This window comes from Betta splendens, chromosome 3, assembly GCF_900634795.4.
Source record: "Betta splendens chromosome 3, fBetSpl5.4, whole genome shotgun sequence".
Taxonomy (NCBI): domain Eukaryota; kingdom Metazoa; phylum Chordata; class Actinopteri; order Anabantiformes; family Osphronemidae; genus Betta; species Betta splendens.
The window spans coordinates 10,074,099-10,102,012 of NC_040883.2; the positions used below are offsets into that span (position 1 = coordinate 10,074,099).

General features: G+C 45.7%; 4 protein-coding genes across 14 annotated transcripts in view; 2 read left to right on the forward strand and 2 right to left on the reverse strand.

The window, feature by feature from the left end:
• Positions 1 to 7,660: 7,660 nt before the first annotated feature.
• On the forward strand, positions 7,661 to 9,210 carry il17a/f1 (interleukin 17a/f1). The gene is made up of 3 exons (XM_029143977.3): positions 7,661 to 8,057; positions 8,357 to 8,532; positions 8,605 to 9,210. The coding sequence occupies exons 1-3, from the start codon at positions 8,031 to 8,033 to the stop codon at positions 8,855 to 8,857; spliced, it is 456 nt and encodes a 151-aa protein (XP_028999810.1). The 5' UTR covers positions 7,661 to 8,030; the 3' UTR covers positions 8,858 to 9,210.
• LOC114851993 (stathmin-4-like) lies at positions 9,208 to 12,218 on the reverse strand. Of its 2 annotated transcripts, XM_029143976.3 has the most exons (7): positions 12,092 to 12,216; positions 11,208 to 11,272; positions 11,034 to 11,126; positions 10,579 to 10,787; positions 10,349 to 10,498; positions 10,240 to 10,257; positions 9,208 to 10,130 (listed from the first exon to the last, which is right to left on the reverse strand). In XM_029143976.3, exons 2-7 carry the CDS (start codon positions 11,218 to 11,220, stop codon positions 10,122 to 10,124), a joined length of 492 nt encoding a protein of 163 aa, XP_028999809.1. In that variant the 5' UTR covers positions 11,221 to 11,272; positions 12,092 to 12,216; the 3' UTR covers positions 9,208 to 10,121. The 2 variants fall into 2 exon arrangements, with proteins under 2 accessions (XP_028999809.1, XP_028999808.1); XM_029143975.3 differs by having other exon boundaries at positions 10,119 to 10,257; positions 12,092 to 12,218.
• A 2,659-nt stretch (positions 12,219 to 14,877) lies between these two features.
• gpn1 (GPN-loop GTPase 1) lies at positions 14,878 to 19,455 on the reverse strand. The gene is made up of 13 exons (XM_029145337.3): positions 19,140 to 19,455; positions 18,582 to 18,675; positions 18,359 to 18,465; positions 18,234 to 18,271; positions 17,980 to 18,058; positions 17,806 to 17,900; positions 17,688 to 17,733; positions 17,446 to 17,592; positions 17,051 to 17,133; positions 16,931 to 16,970; positions 16,769 to 16,859; positions 16,255 to 16,362; positions 14,878 to 15,898 (listed from the first exon to the last, which is right to left on the reverse strand). The coding sequence occupies exons 1-13, from the start codon at positions 19,386 to 19,388 to the stop codon at positions 15,798 to 15,800; spliced, it is 1,278 nt and encodes a 425-aa protein (XP_029001170.3). The 5' UTR covers positions 19,389 to 19,455; the 3' UTR covers positions 14,878 to 15,797.
• Positions 19,456 to 25,845: 6,390 nt separating this feature from the next.
• Positions 25,846 to 27,914, forward strand: part of LOC114852719 (serine/threonine-protein kinase BRSK2-like) — a 42,730-nt gene continuing 40,661 nt past the window's right edge. For 5 of the 10 annotated variants that reach the window (XM_029145323.2, XM_029145327.2, XM_029145325.2 and 2 more), the window contains exon 1: positions 25,846 to 26,317. In XM_029145323.2, coding sequence (XP_029001156.1) covers positions 26,224 to 26,317 — 94 coding nt within the window. In that variant the 5' untranslated portion in view covers positions 25,846 to 26,223. The remainder of the gene's footprint in view (positions 26,318 to 27,914) is intronic. The other 5 variants (XM_029145329.3, XM_029145331.3, XM_029145330.3 and 2 more) reach the window with 2 other exon arrangements.

Here is a 27,914-nt window from a genome sequence, read left to right on the forward strand (position 1 = left end):
GTGACCAAAGAGAAACCTAACTATTAGAAACTAGTAAGACCAGTATGAACCCACCATAGCACCTGTTTGACACTCCACAAAAGTTTTCAATTTGCTATCAGTCTTCAGGCCTTAAAAATGGAACCAGGTCTGTGTTGTTCTTTACCAGCATGGATGGAGGAGGTCTAAAGCAGAGACTGCGTATCAACAGTGGCTGTGTCTCATCCTCCAATAGATTTGACTGTAGCTTAGTTTACATGTATTTTCTGTAATGTTTACAATATTTCAGTTTTCAGACACAGCTTGGACAATGAATGTTGTGGATTCAATAAATCAAAGCTTTTCTTCATCTGGATCCAATTCTTTGCATAAAAGGTAAATTTGACTTAAACTACAAAGACAACAAATAGCAACAGGCTACAATGACAATCAATGAAGCACTGATTTACACTGAGATCAGTGGTTTGTGTTTTGCTGTCCACTTGTTATGACTGATTGTTCGTGTTCATATACTTGGTTGCAGGTTGTATTGTTTGAAGGCGAAATGAGTTTTTGCTGCGTATTTCCATTGTTTTGACACGGTTACAGCCTTTTGCAAACAAAAGCATGACATTTTGACATTGGAGACATTGTTTAGACCTGTGTGTGAAGTGTTAAGAGGATGTGTTGTTTCATTGGACGGCTGAGTCAAAGCGACCAATACAAACTGTAAACACAAAATCATTGATCAATTAATGAGAGGAGAACAGAGAGAGAGAGAGAGCGAGGGAGGAGTCAGATGTGGAAGAGTCAATGAGGTCTGGTGGCCAGAACCAAATATAATACAGGGTCCAAAAGGATGTCATTATGTCATTTTTAGAAGAAGGAGTTGCAGGGCTTTATTTGGAAAAATGTGAGTTGTTAACCCCCGAGTGCTGATGTCTAATTGGGTTGTGTGTAGAGTTTTGACATATTGGTCCAAATTTTGCAAAACAATAGTAAACAATAGGCAAAAACTGCAAAGCAGCAGCACCACTGGGATGGGTTAAATCCTATTTGTTGAACAGATTCAGGTTTTTTCATGTTACAGTTTGTTTTGATTGCTTTGACGCAGCCGTCCAATGAAAGTTCACATGACTGTCTAAACAGTTACAGTTGTCTAAACTAATTACAAATCACTGATCTCAGTGTGAATCAGTGCATCATTGTAGCCCATTGCTAGTTGTTGTCTAGTCTATGTCATATTTACCTTTTATGCAAAGAATTTGGATCCAGGTGAAGAAATGCTTTAATGCAGTTATATTGAATCTACAACATTCATTTTGATGAAAACACCTGTAAACCAACAGTTAAATCTTTTGAAGGATAAGACCCAGCCACTATGGATCCCCAGCCTCTGCCTTCGACCTCCTGCATCCAACCTGGCAGTGAACAACACAGACCTGGCACCCTTTTATAAGTTTGTGTGAAGCAGAGGCGAACAGGTCTATGGAGAGTTCATACTGGTCCTGCTAGTTGTTAATAGTTAAGAATAGACGGTTTCTGTTTGGTCACCAAAGCTAAAATAAAGGAGTGTAGACTGAATCACATCAGCGTTAATTGTTTTAACTGTTAACTGTCAAAATGCTGTTGAAACACAGGAATTTCCCCATGGTGGGATCAGTAAAGTCATATCTTATTTCTTTTGCAAAAGAGAGGAGAAAAAATATGTCAATTCAATGAGAATGGGTTTCACATTTGCAAGACGTGATTGATGCTCTGCTGGAATAGTTCTGATGAAGACTGAGGGAAATCTAATTTCTTAAAACAAGTCAAGGCAATCTATAAAAACTGTAATGACAAATCCTCCTTATGCACATGAATCAGCTTTGGGGTACCACAGGGTGTCATCGTTGACCAGGATCTCTCTTTAACATCATATGTTTAAGACATCTCCAGAACCACCTACTTAATCTTGGAAATAAAACTAAATATAGAGGAATCCTCTCTCAGATCGATGCAGAGAAACTGATTCTGTTACAGTTCGTCCCTCTGGCCTGCTGGGGGCGTTTTGGGTTTGATTCTGTTGTCATTTCCTGTTTGCTCCCTGTGTTGTAGTTTGTGTAATTAGTTTCACCTGTGTCTTTGAGTATTTGAGGCTCTTGTTTGTGCGCAGTGTCAGTTCATTTTTCATATTACATTGGTTTGACCTAGTAATCTTGTTCCTGTCTTAAGTCAAGGTTTGTTTGTTTTTTTGTTCTGTGTGTTATTCGTTCTGTGTTTAGAGCTTTGAATAGTAGGACTAGTTTTTCCTGCATCACAGTGATTTTGAGTTGTTAGATTTTTTTGTTTCTGTTTCTTTATTAAATCTTTCATCCCTGTAGTTGGGTTTGTGGGCTTTGCAGCCCAGTTTTTCAGTTCCTGTTTGTCCATTATGTAACAGATCCATGCATTTGTTACCTCTAGGCTCATAGGATGTCCTAAGAGCTCCTTAAAAAGCGTACAGCTAATTCAAAATGCTGCAGATGCAGAGTTCTGATGAGACTTAGAAAGAGAGATCACATTTTTCCTAGACCTCATAGTATGCTCTTAGCAGAACGCTTCGTTCAGAGCGCTGGGCCACTTGTGGTTCCTAGAGTCTTTAAATGTAGAATGGGAGGCAGACCTAGCAGCCAAGCTCCTCTCTTCTGGAACCAGCTCCCTCTTCAGGTTCGAGAAGCTGACACACTCTCCACCTTTAAGATCAGGCTTTAAACCTTCCTTTTAAGCAGCAATAGACTTAGACTGCTGGGGGACTTACAGTTTTCCTGCTTGTGTCCGGTACCTGGTCCAACTGTCCTTGTTGGGTTTAGTTGTGTAAGTTCTTACCTTGTAAAGTGCCTTAAGATAAATTATGAATTGGTGCTATATAAATAAAATTGAATTAAAATTGGATATAAATAGTTATATAGTGTTACATCATGTTATAAAATGTGTTACATATTGTTACATACTAGTTTAGTTTAAATAGTTTAACAAATGGTAAAAGTTGTTCTCACATAAAAAAAATTGAGGTTCATGACTTAACCACATTCATTCATTTATTTTTCCTCTGAATTGACATTATTCGGAGCTGTGTTGTGTTTGTAGTCTGTCAGATTTACCTTTTGTGCAAAGAATTGGATCCAAATGAAGAAATGTTTTGATTTATTGAATCCATGACATTCATTTTTTCAAACTTAGAAACTGAAATATTGAAAATGTCTGTAAACCAATATACACTCAAATCTTTTGAAGGATTAGACCCAGCCACTATTTATCCCCAGCCTCTGCTTTAGACCTCCTCCATCCATCCTGACAGAGAACAAGTTTGGGTGAAGGAGAGGCAAAAAGGTCTATGGTGAGTTCATACTGGTCCTGCTAGTTGTTAATACTTAGGAATAGACGGTTTCTGTTTGGTCACCAAAGCTAAAATAATGGAGTTTAGACTGTTTGAATGACATCAGTGTAAACTGTTTTGCAAAAGAGAGGAGAAAATGTGTCATCTAATGAGAATGCGTTTACACATTTGCAAGATGTGATTGATGCTCTGCTGGAGAAGTTATGATGAAGACTGAGTGAAATCCAGTTTCCTAAAACAGGTCAAAGCAGTCAATATAAGCTGGTAATGTGAAAAGATGCCTATTGTACTTTGGGGGACATAAGAAAGTCTACGATGCGTTCAGGGTCACGCTGGGGTCAGGTGAGTCCCCACTAAGATGTATATACAAAGTGTGTGTGTGTGTGTGTGTGTGTGTGTGTGTGTGTGTGTGTGTGTGTGTGTGTGTGTGTGTGTGTGTGTGCGCGCTATCGAATGTTTCAGTGACTCATCTTGCACAAACAACTGAAACTAACACTGTGGGACATCACAAAACTTGAGACACTGCGCTGCATAAGGAGTTCTTCTTGCTGCTTCGTGTTGCTTTGTGTTGATTCATGCTGCTTCATTCTTCTTCGTGCTGCTTCGTGCTGCTTTGTGCTGCTTTGTGCTGCTTTGTGCTGCTTCGTGCTGCTTCGTGCTGCTTTGTGCTGCGTTGTTGACTAGAACAGCTTCTTACCCAATAAGAACAAAAGGGAAGCTGCCGTAACTAATGTGACTCATTAGTACCTGTCGTTTTCTGGTCTTTAAACTTGTTACTCCTTAGACAAATAAAGCACATTAATGTGTGAGCCTGACCGGATCTATTCTAGGTAGTCTGGGTAACAAACGCCATTTTGCACAAAACATTTTAAACAGTGCAAACACGTTTTTTTATATAATAAATGAAATGATAATGGTTACGGTAAACTGCCGGCATCTAGCCTCCTGTTTCCATGTGCAATGTCTCTGTGGTTTTGGCTGTGATGTGGCCGACTTCGAGGGTTTCTATTTGAGTCGTCAGCATTTTTGCTCATGACCTGGTTTGACTGACAGAGAGGAAGCCAGAGACAATGAGGATTAATCTGATCATTTCAATCTACAGCTGGATCCTATCAGCACTTTACGCACACTTCAGCCTAAGCAGCAACATCTGGAGTGTGGAGGATCAGTAAAATACACAAACCACAGCTGGTCAAGACCTGAAGGGCCCTTCCTTACGTGCTAGTGCTCGTTTGTCCAGAAGGTGGCGCCAGAATCAAGCTAAACTAGTGTGAAGTTACTGGGTGCTATCGGGTGCTCAGTGACTAGACCCGGTCAGCGCGCCTTGTTTTATTATTTCTTCTGAGTGTAACAGGTCGATGACTATGATATTACCTCTTTATTAGAATATGACATATTGTTGTTTCTTTATTCATTGTTTTCAGTAACTGTATCACAGTGAGAAGTGTCTGTTTGAAGCTTTTTGAATTATTTGCTAGCACTAGAACAATGGAACAGGGGTTTCTGAACCCGAGCGCATGTTAGATGATTGAGAGGTGTCCTGCGGTGAGAAGACACCACGTTTCAGCTGCACTGATCCCCACGGGGACGTCGTCTTGTGTAAAAGGCATTAGCCAATCGTGTCACTGTAATTTCAGAGCGACATTTCTTCATCGTCTGCATTGACTTTGAGCTTATTTCCACCTCACTCATCAAACAATCATGTGGGTCTGTGACACAATGTGCTTCCTCCTCCTGCGTCATTGGATGGAAACATTTCTGAATCACTAAAAACTCTTTAAATGTTTCTCCTGTGGTGGTTAGAAAGTAAGATTACATCATCTTTCCTTTAAAGTATTGTACTATTTGAACTGAAATATCACACAAAGTCCAAACTGAGAAGGAACTCAGAGCCAATATCGATGTGGTAATCACACCCGTACAGTGGGAACCATGACGCTGACCAAGAGGAAACAACCAGTTGGGGTTTAAGATGGTTCCACCATCATTCATTAGGTGGAGATAGTAGATACTTTACAAATATTATAAAATCTCTGTCTTGTTGGAGTTGAATATAACATCCAGGATTTGAATTCTTCTAATTGGCTTGTTTTTATATGGTTTCATAGACAGATAACTGAGAACAGACAGGTACAGTATAGTATTGGACCACGCACCAAACCTTGTGGAACTCCAAGACTGATTGTTGAGTGTGGAAGATTCATTGTAAACTTGATCAAGTCTGAATCTGTTCGATAAATGAAATTTCAACTGTCCTGTTACTTTGATCTCTATAACATCATTACTCTGTAAAGTATCAGATGCAGCACTGACATCACGAGAACAGATTAGTGACTTTGATCCCATGTAACATGTTTGCAGTGATCTACCTTCAGAGTGTGTTCTAAACATTGGTAAAACAGGTAAAAGCTGGGTTGTTTCTGTCCAGCATGTATTTGTGTTGGCAGTTACTTCATAACATTCATGTGAATCGGGGACAAATACGAATCAACCTCATGACATCCAACCATGATGACACGAGATCACTACTTGAATCAGGGTTCATCTTGATAAGATCTCACGACAATTTTCTTGTGCAGCAGTCCCAAGCTCGCTGAAACAGCAGAGCAGACCGCACCGTTTTCGTGATCCAGATGAGATCTGGAACTGTGTTCAGTATAAAATCCCACATAGATTCTCTGCTAACACAGGTGATCAGTCCTAGAGATTCCTCAGATTGTTTCTTCTGATGGGTTGCTTGTCTCACCTGTTGCCTTGGTACAGATGCAACTGGGTGCTCGAAGCCAGGGGAATGGTTCCGTGAGTGGGATGCTGCTGAAAAAAATATAAGAACAGGATACAAAACCGGCACAAAACATGAAAATGAGCAACAAACCGGAACCACAGGTGCTGCCCAGGATTCTAACAATTAATGAATATGAGTGTTTAGTGACTGGTAGGAACAGAACTAGAGATGAGCAGATACCAGCTGAAACAACAGAAAGCCCAGCATGGAGGAGGCTGATTCTCTGCACGTATATCAAAACTATGATGTGTATATAGATATAAAAAAATAACAACATCTGAGATCTCTGTGCAGAAGAGTTCAGTCCTAGGAACAGCTAAGATACTACGCAGGACCTTCAAGCTCCCAGGTCTCTGAGGCCCAGAGTCTGCAGGAATAAGACCGCATACCTATATACGTATGCAGTATATGATGCCTTAAGCTTCTCTTGTTGCTGGAAAAAAGTATTTCTTGTGTCCTACATGTAGAGTTAGAATAACGGTTTAAACATTTCCATGAAATCCCCAACGGCACAGACTACAATTAAGAGAAGCTGCTTTGATATAATTGGGGGCTGTGACGTCACACAGGAAGCAGGACACATCTCTGATCCCTGATAAGCATCAAGCCACCAATCAAACGGGGTCAGATGTGAGCTGGCAGCGTGGGCTGGAAACACACACACTTTACACAGCCAGTGATGATGCAGCATTCTGGCCCCAACTGAGTCACAACACGACTGTAAACCAGGTCAGACTCCGCAATTCACTCACATCCCGCATCTCAGCACATTTCGAGTCCCGGCAGAGCTGTAGAAACGAGGGACGGTCTAATGCTGCACTGCTGAGAAGGTTCTCCCGCTGCATGAGACTCCGGCACCAGGCAGAGTCTGACTTCAGGACGTGACTCATCCAACTGGTGTTAAGATTCCTCGAAAGTGAACGAGTCAAATAAACAGACCACTAATGAGACTTCTGTTAAGTTTCAGTGAGATGGATTTTTGCCTACACACAAGTAAACTGTTTATTGGAAGCTGTGCCGCAGCCACCGGGCTGGGCCTGCAGGGCGGTAGATGTGTGGACTGATAACAGGTTACCCTGCTGGCTTTGATGTGCAGCTCTCTGCTGTAAGCAGAACCAGCAACTGGTGGTTTCTCTCTGCAAGAATGAATCCATGAGTCGGGGGGTTTTCTGACGAGTGACCACTAACAGTAGAATACAGGAGGTGGCGCAGTGACAGTGACGCGTACACGTTTCCTGTTTCCTGCCGTTCCTCCTCAAAGGACAGGGTTCAGGTCAAATGTGGACTGAAAATAAAGAGGTCAAAGGTCAGAGTTAAAGTTGACAAGGGCGAGGTCAGTTCTTACCTCTATTTGGGTGTTTCCTATCACTGAGGTGTCGTTGATGTAGCGCTGTGCTCACAGTCAGGATCAGTTCAAGATTTTGCAGAAGAACTTTTACTGTGACGTCACAAGCAAATTTTGATGGCATCATAATTGAGTGTAGAAGCATCATCGCTGAGGCAACAGGCGCTGGACAGGCCGGTCAGAGAAAGTCAGAAGTGAAAGCTGCTGTCGCACAATTAATGCACCGGTAAACGAGACCTGAATATGATGACCTATAAAACCTGCCGCACTTTTAGGTGCCGAATAGTCGAACCTCCACTTTGCGAAAGTGTGTCAGCGTCAGTCTGGGCTGTGTGGTTTACAGAGCAAGATCAAAGTCACCAACAGACAGAGACCAACCAAGATAGTGACATCATCGGAGGACTTCCGCCGCATTGCTGACTCTGATGCTGATCAGGATAAAAATCAGAGCTTTAACCAGCCTCTGTCAGAATCAACACCGACCAAGAGTGTGAGGCCTGCGTGCACCTGGACCTCCAGCAGAGCCCGAGCAGCCTTCAGGACAACCAAACCCAAAGGACAAGGACGTCTGAGCCAGAAACCCGATGAACATTATGGCTTCTAAGATGACGGTAAGCTCAGCTCGCTGTGCCAGGCTCCAACCACTCAAACTCAACATAGTCAATCAGTTGGTGAAGGTGGTCAGTCAGCCTGAAGGGAAAAGGAGTGGGAAGTATGTATCATGTAACATAGGCTGATGTTTGAATTTTAATTAACACGTGCCATTTTGTAGAGAACCTGAATTGATTAAATTAATGTAACACAGAGGTGAAAATTTAACCTTGACACGTTTATATTTAGTTTTTACCTGTTTTCATTTAATTGTAATTTTAAACTGGTATTTATTATTTTAAAATGATATGTCCCTCAGGTTGCCTGTGTGGTGGCAGTGATGATGATGATGGTGATGACGGCAGAGGCAGCAGCCATGCCTCGAGGCCACTCAAAGGTGGAAACCGTTCCCCTGCAGCTGGACTTCAACGCTATAGTCCCTTCCAGAAGCATCCGGGCGCTGGAGAACGCCTCCATCTCCCCATGGACGTACAAGTAAGAAGACGCAGCCACGGTTTGTGTGCAGCTCCGTGAACGCTCAGCTGATGGTGTTTCTCTCCTCCCCAGCGTCTCCCACGACTCATCCCTGTTCCCTCCTCTGCTGTCGGAGGCTCGCTGTTTGCTGCAGGGCTGTCTGAACGCCGACGGCCTGGAGGACCTGAGTCTGGAGTCCCGGCCCATCATGCAGCAGGTGCTGGTGCTGCGTCGGGTCGGGTCGGGTCGGACGGGCGACCACCACGGCTACCACTTCAGGCTGGAGTCACGCGTCATCGCTGTGGGCTGCACCTGCATCCGCCCCATCATCCAACACCAGGAGTGAAGGAGCAGAGCTCAGATCAGCTGCCAGGTCCCAACTAAATTATTATTATGCCCTCAAACATGAGTTGCAGTCTTAAAACCAGTTTTATCTACTTTGTGTGGTTTTAGAGCTGTTGCTGCCAACATGCTGCTCTGCAACCCACAATCGTGTTCTGTCATGTTTCCTTTATTAAATTTAACAGCTGTCAGTAAAAAGACTACAACATTATCACTGGGCTGTTTGTATGTTGTATTGTATTTATTTAAGTTAGTATTTAAGTGCTTTGGTTTGATGGATATTTATTGGTTTTACTGATGTTAATGTATTTAAGTGTCAGAGGCTGAACATGGTGCATCAATAAAGGAGCAAACTAAGTTTGACTGTTTATTCTTCACTTTAAAATATAATGTGATTTCTGTACATTGTCATTGTCGCCATCATCTTCACACCCTGATTGCTCCACATTAGGATCGTTCCCTCCATCGTGTGGAACCTAAGCGCCGAGCTTTGGGCCTGCTCTGAGTCGGCCCTGGCTCCTAGTGGAAACTCCCACCGCAGCTGTAAACACTTGACACAGTCCACTATCAGTTGTTCATCAGTAACATACGCTCGCAGATGGTTGAGGATTAGCGATGGGCTAACGTTAGCCATTCACTAACATCGTATGCTGTTTCTCACATAGAGGAATGCTAGCATGCTAACATGCTAATGATGTGCAATAGTCAGAAACATGAGAGCAATCCGAATGTAAAAGTAGAGGATGAAAGCAGGGCCGTGGTTCCTCCTTGGGGTGGATTAGTTCTGGGTCCGGACGGGTGACGGTGCTCTGACCTGGAGCATCCTTGTCTCTCGAGGGTTGACGGACTCAGAATCATCTGGCAGAGAGAGGCGCGTTGCTGCCACCACAGACCAGGACTTTGTCTGAAACGTTGCCTTGGCCACTGCTTTACAGTGTGTTCATGGACTCTCTGATCGCTGGTGGAGGCGGTCCACTGGGGTTCGGCTGGGAACAGCCTTTCAGACTTGAGGACAACTCGATGCACAGTCACACACACAAACGTTGGCACTGTCGGCATGAGATCAAAGCACAGTAAAGCTCCCGGGAAGCGTCTAATGGCGGCGGCAGCGTCTTTCTGTTTCACACTTTAAAGATGAGGACGGTGACCGTCCGCATCCTCGGGTTCAATCCTTTGAAGTCTCCGAACTGGACTGGTGCTGGTTCCCGACACATCAACCTTCAGCTCCAAACTTGGAAATAAAGTTCAGCTTGTGTTGTGATCAGGCCTCAGGACACCTGCAGGCAGAGGACAGTGGGTGAGCGCCACCATTCACACACAAACCTGTGTTTTCATGGTTTTGCTGGTGTCAGGTTCTGTTCTGCCGGCTCCGCTGACCGTCCTCACCTCGACACTGTGCTTGTCCTGAAAAACACAAACAGCAGAGACTCCCATCAGCGTTTCATTCTTTGCTGTAAACCAGCCTCCGGGTCATGTGCTGCGTTCGTGTCCTCACCTCCTGTGAGGCGTTCAGGTGCATCTGTTGCTGCTCTTTGTGAGCGTCGGCGCGATGCGTCTGACGCTCTTTGGTCAAAGCTTTCTGTGCAACTTCCCTCTCGTGCTCCCTCCTCTCGGCCAAGTGTTTGAGCAGTTCCGCTTCCTGCCACTAGAGGGAGAGTTTACCGTGAGTCCCTGCGTGGTTGTTCAACAAAAACAACGTGTCCATCTTATCTCCTCATCACTCACCTTCCTCCTCTCCTGAGCAGCGTTCAGTTTCTTCTGGATCTCCTCCAGTGATGGCTTTGGTCGAGGCGGCGTGGTGGCCCTCAGCTCGGGGCCCCCGTCGAAGGTGGGCGGCTTCAGGATGACCTCGAAGGCCTGGCCGCTCGCCCGCTTGCTCAGCTCAATCACCTCCATGTCTCTGATGCTGCACAGATTTAAATCCACCATGCCGGCTGCAGGAACAACAAGAGAGGAGAGCGGGTGTCAGATGGTGCTGGGTGATTAGATTATGGAGAGCATGACGTCATTGTGCTATGATGTCAGAACCTAAAGCAGATATTTAACCAGTGGAGGCCAGTCACAATTACCGCTGTTTTATCTCCACTGACTCAGTAACATTTCTTATCTAATCCTTCTAAAATAATGAAATGGAAACAAGGACGAAAGTTGAATTGGAAAAAAAACAGGCATTCGCTGACCTTCCTTGTTGTCGGCCTCTTCTCTGGTTTGAGGACGGATGCAGGAGCAGAAGAGAGACAGCAGGGGGAGCTCTCGCATCTTCTCTCTGTAAGCTGCGACAGACAGGAACCTCGTCTGATTCACGGCTCATCAAACCAGTACCAACAGTCACAGCAGCACAAGCGCCTGTTTACCTGCCAGCGTCATCCTGCTGCTGCTGGTTCCTCTCAAAGACACTGTGGTGAGGTAGAGGCTGTTCCTGGGGACAGAGACACATGTGCACGTGAGTCAGCTGAAGCAGCGCTCTGCTGGACGACAGGTCACTCAGATCACAGCAGGCAGCGTCTGCTCTGCATCGCTGTGACACCAGCAGGAACTGCAGCTGCCTCGACACACAAACGTCCTTAAGTGTCAGAAGCATCAGGTCCAACAATGACCAAAACCGGTATTTAGTCTGAAAGACCAGATTCAGTCGTGACACAGATTTCAGCAGCTTGTTGGTGTTTTTGTGGATGAGTCACGAGTTGACCTAAGACTTAACTATCACTGATTCAGCAGCCGTGAAGAAAAAATATTACAGTGAAGACTGAACCATCATTAAACCCAGAAACAGGACAGCAACAGCATTAAGGTGAGTTAAAGATGCATGGACGCTGTGGACTCTCAGACTAGTTTCCTTCCAAATCTGTCACACAACAAACATCTCAACACCCAGCAGATGCTTTAAGCTCACAGACTCACAAATCACGAGTCTGCTTCTACCTGCAAAAGGCTAATGTGTGAGCGCGTGCAGGGACCAAACGATGATGTCATTGTCATGAGGGAGCGCGCCTCCTGCAGAGTCAAGTACGCAGCTCCAGCACTGAACTAACTCTAACTACGCAGAAAGACAAAAGAAACGATGCAGTAGAGACAGAAAATACCAACATGATGAGGAGAAACTGCAGACGGACCAAGAAATCAAGCTGGACAGTTTGTGCTGCTGTTTGTAGTGAAACAAGGCTGCAGATGTGCAGAAGCTAAAGCAGATTATCAAATAAACATATGTTAAAGTGTGAGTGTGTGTGCGCGCGCTCACCCTGCAGCGAGGCTCCGTCTCTGGGTTCACACCGAAGATCTGCAGCTCAGCTCAGCAGCATCAGCACCAAACGGCAGCCTGCTGCATGACATCACTCAGCTGCGATCTGATTGGCCGCCAGTGTTGCCAAGCTGCGATTGGTCCAGCAGGACAGGGAGCGGAGGAGGAGGGGGAGGAGGAGGAGGAGGTGTTGTTCAGTGGAATCCTCCTGATCAGTGACAGAAGCTCTTGACCAGAACCTGAAATTCATTAGAATTCAGATGCCATAACCTGCATCTGACGGTATGATGCTTTTAAGATTTCAATCAGTAAACGGTTCAGTGGATGCATCATGAGGAATATTAGACACTTGGATGTTCTTCCTTATGTAACTTGTTTGACATAACTACTCAGTCCCAGTGATTCCAAAGACACAGCAAACCTGTGCTTTTATTAAAACCAAACATTCTGCATGACCTTTGACCCTCTGACGATCCCCGTCCCGTCACCTCAGACAAGCTCAGCTGTCTCCGCCTGATGACTTTATCTCTCCACCTCCTGTGGATGTGTGCAACGTTCACTGCCCCTGTCTGATATGTGAACTCTGTGAACAACCAGCCTCCACACACACAGTGCTGCTGGACGCCAACTGGCTCCACAGAAATCCAGTTGGATCTGCTTTGTGGGCTTAATGGGAGGAAATGTCAGAGCTAAATTTAAAGGCTGACAATGAGCTGTTACTCATCCTGCCTGGAACCGCTCAGTGAGTCTGTGCGCTGCCGCCTCCATCTGTGGCTCTGTCTGTCGCTCAGGAGGAACCACTCACAGCTACACGAACTGAAAATGCTCCTGCTCAACTTTTACTTGCATGTGTTCAGTGCACCTGTTGGTTTAGATCCAACTAACAAAGAGATTGAGGAGCAGTGCAATATACGAGAAGAAGAATAGAAACATCAGAAACAGCTTCCAAAAACCAAGAACAGTAAATAAAGTGATGGAGTCATTGTCACACCTGATCAAGGTGAGAGAGGGACAGTGGCCCTTTAGGACTGGAGCTGGACACCAGTGGTTTAAAAAAATAAACCTCGAGTATTATATGTTCGTTTGCATTTGAGCTCAGCTCATTGACACACACATTTAGCTTTTATAACAAAACATTTTACATGGCAACATGGCACAGGTAAAGCTTTGATTATTGCTGTGCTTGGATCAGTCTCATTTGATGTCTCTGTGCAGCCACAGGTTACACTCGTGGTCTGTGAAGGGTTTGTCTCAGTTAAGGTTTTACGATCATTTTGTGGATTGAACACATTCGGTCCCTGCATGAACCTTATTAACGAAGCACATGTGCACATGTACAGATTGACATACGCCAGATGACTACAGATTCCATCATGCTCCACCCTGAACCAGATGATGTAATGCAGCTGCAGCGTGTGTTGTTGAATGTCTGTCTTTGTAAGGACCAGCTGTTTTCAGGTCGTGTAGGGAACTGCAGTGTCTGCGTGTGTGAAGGTGAGCGAGAGGCTGCAGCAGGAGAAACCCCCACATCCCAAATGATGATGTCACCTGCAGCCAATCAGCTGGAAGCTCTGAGTCACGTCGTCAGGGTGTGTGTGTACATCGTGCTGAGGACATTCTGTCCAGACTAGCATAACCACAGGCCTGTTTGATGTGCAGAGGGTCCTGGTAGGTTCACACATTCAGCTGGAAGGCTGTGTTGTGTATAGATGCAGTCGTGGTTGTGTGTACAGTGTATTCAGGTTCAGACCAAGCAGAAACATCTGCAGCCTGATGTTTTATTCAAGAGCTCGGCTGTTTGCAGCGCCGTGTCGTTTAACAGAAGGGGGCGGGGCTCTGACTCCGCAGCTGCAGAGTAACTGGAAGCAATGACATCATCTCAGAGTCCGAGCAATGATGTCACCGTACTGACATCAGTCCAAACTGATGTCATGAGCATGTGGATGAGATCAGTGTGTTTGCACCAGAGCTTTAGCTGGTGTCTGTCTTCTGAACCCTTGTGTCCAGCAGGTTAAAGGTTACGACCGAAAAAAACACGAGCTTCAGGTGGTTGCATGTCTCCTTCTCTACGCTCTGACTCCTCATGCAGTGATGTCAGAAACCTCCTGAGTGCAGGTTTTATCACCACTGCTTGAGCAAACCAGCAGCTCAGGTGAAGAGTTTGTACAGGGCAGCTTCATGTTCACTGACCACTGCAGTAAAATTGAGTCAACTAGAGATAAACTGCCAACACTGAGCTGGAGCTTCATCCATCTGTACCAGTTTGAACCAGTCTAAACCAGTTAAGCCAGTGGCGTGCTGCGCTCCAGGTATGAATGAGCAGCCTGCTTCTTTGATGTGTGTCGGCGAGGCGTCGTGACTCTCAGCGCTCGTTTCTGGTCGTGTCTGTAGCCCACATAGAAGGAGGAGGAGGATGGAGAGAGGGGGAGGGAGGGGCGAGTGAGCTGCAGGCAGAGGAGGAGAGAGATGCAGTGAGAACAGACGGCACCGTGGGTGAATGTCAGCAAAGGTGAGTCACTGCCAGAGGCCTCACAAGCTCACCTGACAGACACAGACCAGTTGCTTTAGGTCAGTGTTTGAGTGCACCGCAGATCAACTGGGAAGACTGGAAAATGACACACCAGTAGGTTTGATACAAGCCGTGATGGGAGCTGACATCAGTCAATCCTGGCCAACATGCTGACCCCTCTGCACAGAGCTGGCTGATGAACACTTGGTTAAAACTCACACCGTGTGTTTCTACTAAGACCACAACAAACTGGAACAGTTACTTACTCCCTTTTAAGTCAAGTGTTTAAATTTATTTAATTTGCATTTTCCTGATTCTTCTGCGTGAACTGTAAAATGACGGACGGTTTGCAGCGATGGCGCGGACAAACATTCAGTCTCTAACGGCACGCTGCCTGGTTATGAAGGCACGCGTTCTGTCTTTTCACACAGGATGAAAGAAGCGCGTGGAAAGTGACTCAGCTGCGCTTTCATCCGACCACGCTGCCAGCTTTGAGTGCACGTAGGCGACAGAACACAGCGACATGGCAGATGGTCGACAGGCGGCGAATCCTAGTCCATTCACTGAGCAGAGGCATGAATGAAATCAGGAGTTTTTACAGTCCTGCTTTCAGCACAGGCTGATCAGTAAGAAACTACTGCTCATCATCCAAATGTCATGCACTGAATCAAGAGTTCTGTCCAGGACTTTATGTCCTCTGATGCACATTTTATACTTATGGGAAGACGCATATTAATCTAAACAAACACAAACATGCATGAATAAATTTACAACTTGTGGACGAGTAAGCGGTCTAGACAGGAGAGTTGGTTTGTGGTGAATGTACAGCGTTCGCTTGAGTCCAACACATTTAGAGAATCTATAGTTCATTAAACTGTAAACTACAACCAGCTTCAAACTAAAAGCTTGGTTTTATTTAGGATAAATCGCCTCAGTGCTTTTCACAAACAGTCACAGTCAACATCAGCCGAAAATAATAGAAGTCTTTTATAAAAATAAAACTTTGTGTTAAAGACGAGGTGACACTGAACAGCAGCCAACCAGCTTCACTAATGGTCAGAGGGGAGCTGGCCACACTGCGTTTAGTTTCTTCTCATATCTGAACTTCAGTGATGGAAGAATTTACTCTACGTCCAGAGTTTCTCTTGCTCCATCCTCTTCTTGTAACCACGTAGAGACAGGAGTTGGGTGTAGAGGTCAAAGGTCAGTGTTACTCTTTCTGTTGCGGACCTGAAGCACCTCCTTTCTCTCCTTCAGGAAGTTCCCAAAGGCCTCGTGCTCCTTGCTCTCCTCCGTTACTGAAAACCAAAAGTGTGAGCCTTCAGTTCAGAGTTTTCATGTGACAATATTTACTACACTCTGCTGGCCAAACACAGAAACTACAGAAACACTTCGACAACTGCAGGCAAGACACAGCTGTGTGGTACATGCCATTCTGAACTGTTCAGTTGAGCTGCAGCTTTTAGGCCAGCTGCATTTTTTGGATCTGAAACTGTCCATATACAGAAATGCAGGTGTTTCCATTACAATTACCTGTTGGCTGAGGTAAAAACTGACTTTAACAGCTATCATGCAGCTCCCATCAGCGACAGAACTTTACACCACTCATCTGCCTCCAGCTGTGTGAGCAGCTGCCTGGTTAGACTTTTCATACCTGTGTGGTCGATGTCGTCTGTGTCGCTGTCCACTTCCTCCTCTTCGCCATCGTCAAGGTTACCACGGGTCATGATGAGGTCACTTGGTCCAGCAATGGCTGTGTCCTCTGTGGACCAGAAGTCAACAATGAAACAGAATAGACTCTGTGCAGGGCAAACGTAGACAACATCTCATTCATTATGATAAAGTATGAACTGCCTTCGGCTCGTTTATGGTCATTACCAAGTGACTAATTCCCCCCTAATAGCATTTGTTTCTATGAGTTTTTAGTTGTTAGAACTCAACAGTGATCTGAGCTCACATTCAGGTCTGTCTCACATGTGTCCAGTGTACTAACCAGTGACCAGACCCTGTGGAATTCTGAAGCATTTACAGTTTAGGTAGTTTAAGGTATAAATAAATAAACATTCACTTTTCATTTAATCTTTCAGGTCTTTTTTTAACCACCAACCACTTTTTTAACAACCAATCACTCTCAGGCCCATACAATGAAGCCTTTGAGATGACCATACCTGTGGAAGGTGTGTTTGTCATGTCCACAGCTCCGAGGTCCTTCCTCAGCCGCTCCAGTTGCTCCTGCTGCTTCTTGCTCTGAGCCTCTGCCTGATAAACAAGGAGTCAGTGAATACACAGAAAGACTAACCGACAGACGAAAGACAGATACAAACACTCACCAGCTGTTTGTGGAGTCGTTCATATTCGGGGCGGTACTCTCTGACAAAGCAGGAGGAAAGAGACTTCAGTTTGTCACTCAAACAGAATGTGATGTGCAGAGCACAATGTCACACACTCACCTTTCATACTCCTCAGCAGCATCCTCCACCTGAAGGAAGAGCTCATCCATTCCACTTCCTGTCACTGCAGACACACCCACCACCTGCGGACACCGACAGAACTCTACTAAAGTCAGAGGGATGGGAGGAGGAACAGATATCACTGGAATCTGAGATGAGAATAAGCATATTGCAAGAAAGTACTTTTGCACTTTTTGTTGAACAGAACAATATTTAAATAACTGAGATATTTAAAATCACACTTGACTAAATATCTATATGGTGAGTTTTAAAAATCGTATTTTAAAAGTTACACAAAAACAGATGTGAAATAACCACAAGAGAAAGGAAAGGAAAACAAGTGAAACTGTACACAAGAACCTAGTGGAGCACTAGGTTTGGCCTGGTTCTCTCACCCTGAGGTTAGTGTAGAACTCATCCAGCACCAGACTCATGGAGCGAGTCAGGTTGCTCACATACGAGGTTTCCTGGTTCAGTGCATCCTGGAAAACCTCAAAGTCGTGCATCCATTCCACTGCAAAACTGTGGTCAATGATATCCGTCTGCGCATGCAACAAATAAACTGTCAGAACGAAAGAACTAACAAAATTAAATCTTTACATCCCACAACAATGTCAAGAAATCAGAATCAGTTCACCTTGTTCATGACGACGATGAAAGGCAGTTTAGTCTTGTAGAGGATGCTAAAGGAGAGAACCGTCACATGAGACTACAGCCACACTATCATGTAAAGAAACACATGGTTCATGTGGTACCTGCAAGCGTAGAGCATGTTGGACATGAAGGTCACAGGGTTGACGCTGCGGGACGTGTCCATGACGTAGATCACCACACAAGGAAAGGATGACGCCTGAGAAAAACACACACTTAGAACACACCCTCTTCCTTGCAGGAACATAACCAGCAAAGCAAACAGTGACAAAACCCACCAGAGCCTCTGTAATGATAGTTCCAGATGCCGACCAGGTGAAGACTTCAATCTGACCCGGGGTGTCAATCAGCACATACCTGCAGGGTTAAAGGTCATCCGACATAGCGAGGAGGAGAGCTCTGTGTAAGTGGAGACTGAGTATTTTTTTATCTGTTGGTCAGTAATTAAACCTATGGGTATTTCTACTAATCTGTCTGTCTGTTTACTAGTGTCTACACATGCAACTATATCTCTATACGGGCTGATACTGACCGGTGATTGTGCTGTTTCTTTTCTATAAACTGCATCACCTGTAAAACACACAAACACTTAATAATCTAAGTTTGTACAGGTGAATTGTTCAAAACAATTCTAATTCAAAGCACTAATGCAGTCACCTGATCGAAGCGTGTAGCAAACAGGTTGAGGGATGTCACAATGCCTCCGTTTGGACCGAGTCCGTACTGCTTCATCACCTCCTTATAGTTCACAGTGTCCCTGATGTCTGTAGGGCAGAAGACAAACAAACTAAACCTCCCCTCAGTGGAGCTGAGGACCCGCTCAATATGTTTCACTGAATAGTACTGTTACAGGGTGTCCACGAAATAGACTGTCCCTCACCAATGTTTGCAGGGAAGGGGACCTCATGGACAGCAGGGTCCAAGTTGATGACGTACGGAGGAGATTTCTGTGAGTGAAGATGAGCCGTCAGCCTCTAGAAGAAAAACAACAAGTTCAAGTGAAATTTCTGGGAAGCCAGAGTCAGGACCGATTAGAGCGCAAGCTGTCCATCCCGACCAGCTAAGGCTGTTGAAGCATCATATTGAGCTCAGGCAAACGTCGGATATTTGCGGTCGTTATTGATTTATTTCACGTTTGACAGGAAGCAACATTTAGAACCAACAAAACAAATTCAGTGATTCCACGCACCTAACAATAATGCAATGATTCCAGTGTGACCCACGGTACCGTTAACTTACCTGAACGAACTGCGGCTCTAACACAGTAATAGATGAATAGATAAAGAATAAAGTAGATTTGTTAACCCCGCCAAGTTTATTAGATTTGACCTCAAACAAACTTTACATTTATCCGAGCGAGGGTTAAACTAGTTGAGCTAACTTTCTCCGCCTGGACGCGAAGTCATGCCGTTAGCCGTTAGCCACACAGCTAGCTGACCTGAACGAAGGTAGTTTTTCCGGAGCCCGCCATGCCCAGCACAATCAGACACACGGCTTTGTTCCGGGCAGCTCCTCCCGGTGTCCCACTCTCTGCCCCCGGTGCGGGATTCTCCTGGCTTGCCCTTAATACATCCTCTGCACTCAGACCAGCACCGGGACCCTGCGCTGCTTCTGCCATGTTCTTAGACGTTATGGCAACCGGCTGCCGTAAATACTCGGGAGCTGTAGTAAAACCGGTTGCTTTCATATGTTACGGATAATTTGACGGGACACAGCGGGGATTTGTTTCTTTTTGGTACAGTATCGTTGTGGGTAACATTTTGTTAACAGTTGGGGTTTATTGTGACGCTAGTTAAACAGGAAGTGACATCTGTTCGCGTTCTTAAGTTCCGCCAATAAGCAACTGGACTCGAGCGCGTGCCGAGTGCACGAGCATCATTTTTATCTAGCTATTTCGGCAGGTAGCTTAGATTTTTAATCTATATATGAGAGACTGATAAACCAAAACTTAAGAAGTGCTGTGACATATGAAGGTTTGCGGCCCTTATTTGTTTATTATGGTTATACTATCCTTTACTGGGACTCCTTAATCTAACTTGGAGTGGAGTCACAAGTACAGTCACAGTCCTGCAGGTGCAGGTACTTGTGACTGTGTGACGTAACGCCTGTTTATCTTCAGCCTAAAGACGTCCGGGAGACGACAGATTTTTGGAGCTTCCAGCCCACGTGAACGCCGCTTCCGCTGTGTGCAATAAAGTGTACTGTTCCAATCCTCGTCCGACTGTCTGTGTGATGGTGCTTGACGGACGGACCTGTTACATGGCACCAGATTGTGGACACCTCAATGGAAAGAATGACACTTTAGTTACTCAACCCACCATTCTTTACCAAAAGCAGCTTCCGCTGCCTTCAGATGTCAGACCCAGAGAGCTCAGAACATTTGAGGACCAACGTTGATGTTGAATGCCAAAAATGTCCTCACCTTGGTAGGAAAATGGAAAATGTGTTTTTTGGTTCTCACTTCGATACACGCACACACGCACACACACACACACACACACACACACACACACACACACACACACACACACACACACACACACACACACACACACACACAAACACAGCAGATCTCTCATGGATCCACTAGGTGGCGCCATCTTACAGAAGATCCATCATTGATGATTGGATACTGGATGAAGGGATACACTTGCATCTGGTTATACAAAGGATATACAAACCTTTCAAAAAATTTAATTGTTTTTTTTAATTGTTTAACCTAATCATTAATGAGGTTTCCATAGGTGGTGCTGATTAAAAATTTGTGCATTTGTGTCTCTACCGCTGCAACACTTTATTCAAATCAAATAGACTACGGCTCAAATGAATGCTACGATTCAAGCTTACGATACAAACGAATCTGTCGCTATGTGCCAAAGCATGCAACGAATGACAACACTAAGCTAAATGTTATGCGCTAACCCGTTTCGCTATCTAGAGTTTATTTTACTGGTTAACCAATCCCATTTTCTGATATTCCTACATCCTGGGATATGAACCCATCACTGCCATTTGATACTAGCTTTCCCACAAACCCCTCTGAAAAGTTTTTTATCCCTGATAAATGGTTATCATTTATGGCCATTGTGACGTCACATTAGGATGTTTGAGCGCTTCTGACTGGCAGGCTGTCAGTTCCATGTGTACTTCAAATCCATTGGTTCTTACGAGTAAAACAACACCACACCACAGATACTGACTGATAATGAATGCACTTATTACTGTCCATCCATCAGAGAGCCTAGTGACATGTTTGGATGTACACTATCATATGTGGGTATCTAAGTGTAAATAATCATTATTTGGATATGTAAACCTTCCTCTAGATCTGTAACGAGTTTTGTTTAGACCATGGAATGTCCAGACTCTGGTTGTCTGCGTTGTATTCAGTCATGATGTAGTGAGGCGTGTGGGTGGCACAAAGACCCCACACACTGAGGATTCAGAGTTGTGGCCTATGGCTCCACCAATATTGCTATCATTGCTGTGTCTTTCAACTTTCAACAGAAGGTAAGAAAACATTCCAATCAACAAAACCACCATAAATCAAAGTGCCCATGCAGGTACTCACCTTTCAACAAAAAGCAAGAAAACATAAAAAAAAACCTGCAGCACCCAGAATACAATATATAAAATAGAACCACAGCGTTGCCACCTAGTGGAACAAAGAACTGCCCCATATTGATCCCTTTTGTTGCTATTTTAGGTGCCATAGCAGTGGTAAGATATTAGAAATACCCATTAGAAAACTCAGACAAAAAAGCACAATAGCACAGTTAGTAGGGAGGTCCCTGCCATGTTTAATATGTCGACGTGTCCTTGGGCAAGACACTCAACCCAAGTTGCTCCAGCTGTTTCAACTGTGTGTGAATGTGAGTGAATGAAAAGCAACTGTAAAGCGCTCTGGACCCCAGAATGGGTGTATAAATTTGGACCATTTACCATTAGAAATTACCATTAAATTCTCCAGCGTTCTGTGTTTGCAGAGGTAAACTGTTTTTATATATGCGTATGCCATTTTCCAGAAGACCCACAGAAAACAATAATAATAATAATAATAATAATAATAATAATATCCATCCATCCATTTTCTTAACCGCTTACTCCCTAGTGCGGGGTCACAGGGGTGCTGGAGCCTATCCCAGCTGGCTACGGGCGAGAGGCAGGGTACACCCTGGACAGGTCGCCAGTCCATCGCAGGGCAACACATAGACAGACAACCATTCACTCACACACTCACACCTACGGGCAATGGAGAGAAGCCAATCAACCTAATGCACGTCTTTGGACTGTGGGAGGAAGCCGGAGAACCTGGAGAGAACCCATGCAAATACGGGGAGAACGTGCAAACTCCACACAGAAAGGCACCAGGGCCGCCTCCAGGAATCGAACCCAGAACCTTCTTGCTGTGAGGCGACAGTGCTACCCACCGCACCACCGTGCCGCCAATAATAATAATAATAATAATAATAATAATAATAATAATAATAATAATAATAATAATAATAATAATAATAATAATAATAATAATAATAATAATAATAATAATAATAATAATAATAATAATAATAATAAAAAGATCCAGACTCAAACACAGTTAATACCCTCTCACTTAACTCATAGAGTAAGAAATGTGAGTCTGTAATGAAGGTCTGCAGCCTGCAGTTCCGCCAGTGACTGTGTTCAGTCTACTTCATTGAGGAGAACAATGCATTCGCTGAGTTTGGCACAAGAGGCTGTTTCACCTTGCTCAGCTGAGTGAGAAAATTCACTGTGCTCCACTAAAACCTCCAGTGGACTGGTGCTACACACGATCGAAGCTAACGACGCTGAGCTTTTCCTCAACATGGGTCAGAACATGGTTCATTGGTGGACAAAGCTCCTTGATGATGGAGAGCGAAGCCTGGCCTGTGTGGTCTGATCCAACAGAGGAGCCCCTGTAGTAGCCAGTTCTGATCACTCACAGTTTGTAGTGTATGTGACTATGGACGGTGTTCTTTGGTTCAAGAATAGTTTGAGCAGCACAACAAAAAGTTGGCTCCAAAATTCCTCAGGTCCAATTCAGGAACTGGAGATGGAGAAACAGTCTAGTGTTTCTAAATATATTCTACATGAAGCCTGGTGACCTGATAAAAACATCTATGCCTGCAAGATGTGAGTTTAATAAGAAGCAAACTGTCTCTGACAGATAAACAGAAGCCTGGCGAGTGGTCCTGGTAATTACAGTCTTTTACCAATTTAATTGCGGTGCTGTAATCTAAATGAGCTTACAGAACAACACGCTAAATTAGCAGTTTTATAATTACTACATCTCACTGCGACCCCACTTAATTACTAACAATTTGTCTGTGGAAGAGCTGCAGTCACAAACAATAGGCTTTGCTATATTTTATATTTGACTCTATAGATTAACAAGAGTCACTGGAAGCAACATGGACTGGAGCAGTTCAGAGCTCAGGTGGTCAGATACCACAGCAGCCATCACAAGGGAAAGTTCTGCTTTACTGTGATGGCTCAGGGGCTCCAGCTACATATTAATTTCTTAATTGGCTTTTGCAACGTGTTGGGGTAAAGTATAAATGTACTCATAGCATGATGTCTTGGTGCTTACCAGAGCATTTAATAAGAGCAATGAATGAAATGGAACACACTGTGCTTGTCCTGCTGAACCAGCTGACCTCCAGCAGCCTCTCAGGGCTCATGACTCTGCACCCAATCTAAAATACTAATCAAACAAAGTGTAATTAGTTGGAAATGAGCCACGGATCCGTAGGAAGAGACACCTCAGCGCATGTAGTGCATGCAAAGAGCTGCAACACTGAGTACCATCCGCTTCTCCCTGGTGTTTCCAGATTAACGTGCTGCTGTGAGTCACTTCGCATCGAACGGCCGCTCATCTGCTCAACAACATTGGCTGTCGCAAGAGATGTTCTGTCATTTGACTGAAAATATGTCAGTGAACTGTTGGCCTGTGCGTGCCTGCATTATCCTGCTCTGCTGGCAGGACAGCCACAATGGAGCTGACTAATGCAGAAATAGACTGCAGGCTAAGCTCCTTTCTCCCCAAACGTCTTGTGAAGTGAAGTGAAGTCTGCATTCTGTGGGCTATTTATTGGTCCCACAGAGGAGGCACATCCTCTGACACACTAACTATTACAGAAAACAGTTGGACTATGTGTTAGAGCTCTGGTTATTAAGACCTATCTGCTTCATTAGATTACTGCTACTCTAAGATAAATACCTGTGACGCACATTGCTGTGCATTCTGGTACCACACAAGTAATGACAATGAATGATGACAATTGGAGACTGGAGGAGATGAAAGGAGAGTGTCAGAGACACAGGAGGGTTCAGGATGCGGTCCTGGACTTCAGCTAAATTGGTCAAGCAAAGAAATAAGCTGGGACAGCAGTTCACTTCTCAAGATGCTAATATTATGCTTTATTTATTGCTGTGCTTTACTGATGAAGATGTACCTTTACCAGCCATTGACACAGACGAGCTCTCCTCAGATGTCCAGAGAGCAGCACATCAATCAGGGGGAAAGTCCTGATTGATCCACGCCCAGGGGGCATCACCTCTGGGTGGTGGGGGCCTCATGTCCACTAGCTGAAAATCAGAAGTGCTGTCCCCTTCCAGAGAGAGCAGGTCTGTGTGGTGAACCCCCCTTGTCTTTGTTAGGGATCTGAGAGGGGCTGGGTTAGGAGCTCAAGGAGGGGGTGGGCTAGAGAGGTGGGTAAGTAGGAGGTGGTGGTTGTGGGGGGGTGTCCATCTGTCACTGAGCACATTGGGTCAAAAGGCTTTTGTTGGAAAGGAGTGATGAGACATATAGATGGTTGTTGTCACCAATCGCTGATATAATCAAGTGAAAGTGCCCCCCACACACACACACACACACACACACACACACACACACACACACACACACACACACACACACACACACACACACACACACACACACACACACACACACACAAACACACACACACACACAAAGTGCCGCCATTGACTTAGTACATTTCCTAGCCCTAAAATCACATCTAACTCTCAAACAGGCCTTTAAAGTTGTAAGGACCAGCCAACATGTCCTCACTTTGTCAAAATGTCCTCACTTTGGTAGAAAAATAGGTTAGTGGTTCTCACTTTGACGCAAGTACAAGTACACACACACACACACACACACACACACACACACACACACGCCTGGCATCCCACTGACATTAGCTCATTCCTCACCTTTAATAATTTACCCCCACATTATGTAAATCAGCTCACATTAAAAACTAAAAACCGTCATTTGTCCACTAAATGGACACTGATCATTTTTTCTTGCCAGTGTGAAATCACAGATATGTCTCCCTAAAGCATCCTGGGCAATTTCTGGGTCTCTGTGGTCATTAATGGCTTTTATTTTAGCGTGTGTTGGAGCTATTTATAGACGAAATAACAGTTCTGAGCAGTAGCAGCTCCTCAGATCCCGCTGTCACCACGACCCAAATTCAATCACCAATCCCCTACCATGCAAGGTCCATGCGCATGCGCGTACGCTGATTAAAGCAGCTGCGTCAAGCCGGCAAGGGGGCGGAACTTGGACGAAACTCACCTTCAAATTAAAATCGAATGACAGAAACTGTGGCAATGACTTTAATTTTAATTAAAAATAATCCATTTAGTCATCCATCTTCAACCGTTTGTTCCCGTTCGGGGTCACGGGGGGGGGGGGGCTGGAGCGTATCCCAACTAGTAAGGGAGGGAGGCGAATACAAAATGAAAAGGTCGCCAATCCATTGCAGAGCTAATAAAAAATAATAAATAATTTTATTTAATAACCTGTGCGTTGTAAAAATCAGTCTGCACCCGTCACTGTGTTTAAAGAAGAAACAAAACATCTAAAATTATATGTAAATGTAATGAGTATGCGTCTTTTACTTTGGTTTTAACGTTGGACGTTTTCAGGGGTTCAATGCAAGCATATTATTAATTAGGTGTTGTTTTCCTCATGTGACTGACATCAGTCGTAGTGTAAAAGTCGTATCATTTTCAACTCAGAAATCTTATAATAACAATCGAGGGGCACTTCGTTAAAAACGCTTTTGCAACGGTCAAACCCCCGTCACTGGCTCTATTGTGAAGGGCATCACCGGATGTGTGTCTTCACGTGCGCAGCGTGCTGACGGCCGGAGCGACGGGCGGCAGCAGGAGCTGTCCCACCACCAGATCACACCCAACGGGGCTGCAGCTCACCGCTCCTCCGCCACCAGCACCATGACACCCGGTTCAAACCCGCAATCCGAGCCGCACTGAGGACGGGTCCAGGACGCTGAGCGACGCGCGCGGAGACGCACAAGAGCACACGCACGCGGGCACGCACGTATCGGACACCAGCGGGCACGTCGACGGGAACGCCGACCGAGGCGAACTCCACTGCGCCGCGGATTGCGCTCTTTCGCTCCAGACGCGCGTCCCAATCGGAGAGCCGCAGGAAAGGAACGTCCCCGCGAGTCGCTTCACGCCTCAACATGACATCGTCGGGCAAGGAGGCCAACAGCGGGCATTACGCCAACTATGTAGGACCGTACCGCCTGGAGAAGACGCTGGGCAAAGGACAGACAGGTTAGTGACGCCCGCCTGGCGGCTTCCGACGCGGGTGATGCCGTCGGATTCTCACCGCGCCTGCCGCGCTGACATCATCGCGGCTTCAGCGCTGCGTGCTCCCAGTGAGCCGCTGCGGAGAAATGCCCGAGATTGCGGCTGTTTCGGCTGGATGCGGCTGTGCCGCACGCCGCCGGAGACGCTGGTCTCACGCTGATGATGCTTGATGCTGCCGCCGCTGCTGCTGGCGGCGGCTGTGCGCCTTTAATCCTTGTTGTCAGGCAGAGAGGGCTCCGTAATAAAAGGCCCGTGTAACGTCTCTCGACTCTAACTCCGTTTAGCGTACATGTGCTGAGGCTGCAGGGAAGCAGCAGTCCGCCTCGGATGCGTGCAGTTCTGCAGCTCTACAGTGGTGCAGTGAGCCGGGTTCACAAAGCGGACTCCGAGTTCTGCTCAGTCGGAGCTGCTGTTTGATGTCATTACAGAGAGAGGTTTCCACTGGCACAGCTAGAGCATTGCTGCGATAGTGGAGGTACTGAGCCAAGTGCAGACGTGTGGGTGAGTCATGTTTCTGAAGAGGAGCAAACACGGTAACCACAGTCACAAAGGCCGGAAAAGGGCTCCGGCGCTGTGGAGCCACCAGATCCATGTGCTGGGTCCAGTTCTCAGGTTGGATGTGTTTTATAGCAGCAGTCAGTGTAAATGGCACCGACACTGATAATGAGGCTGAAGCCGAGTCTGACTGAGCTGACGTTAAGCCATTTGGACCAGTGTTGTGGTGCAGTAACACGCTGTCCATACCAGGTGAAATGGGACCAGCAACTATAAAGAGTGAGAGCTGTGACCCGGAGGAGCGGACGAGTTTGTGTCCCCTCGTCCTCGGTGCAGAGCTGCTCATAAGCCTCTCATCCCGTCGTGAGCGATGCCCTGGACGTTCCCGCGCCGGGCTCCTCGTCCTCCTGCGGCTCCTGCAGGTAAAAGCTCCTCCACTCACAGCCATGGGTAAATAATTCATAACTGACCAATTAGTCGATTGTCGGAGTTGGACTGTAATAGCCCGTTTTGCTGATGCATTAATCACACCGCTCTTACTGTATATTAAGCAAATGGAGCGATGCTGCAGTAGCGTGGCTTCCGCCCTGAGTCTTTGCTTTGGTTGAAACAGGGTTGATTAAAGTCACTGAATGTGAGCAGGACTGAAGGTGGCTGCGCTGCCTCCGCTGTGCTCTGCCTGCAGGACCGGGGGCTACGCAGCAGATTAGACAGCGCTGCTGTGCTCCAGATTCACCACCAAGCCCAGAGATGCATTTCTGCATGCAGACAGTCCAACTAAAGCAATGCTAGGAATTATTCGGAGAGAGGAGCTCAAGACCTTCATCATCTTTGCGTCGGGACGAGCGCGTGCACGCGGAGCTTCAGGCCCGTGCTTTCGGTGCGTCTGCAGCGGCCGCGGGCCGGGGGCTGCGGTGCTGAGCTGGCACACAGGGAAGCCCATCCATCACCGCGGCGCCGCGTGCGGGGGGGACACGGCCTCTCTGTGGGAGCGGACGCGGGGCTGCTGGTGTGGAGACGTTCAACACGAACCTGATGATTCCATCCAGTTCATTAGACACACATG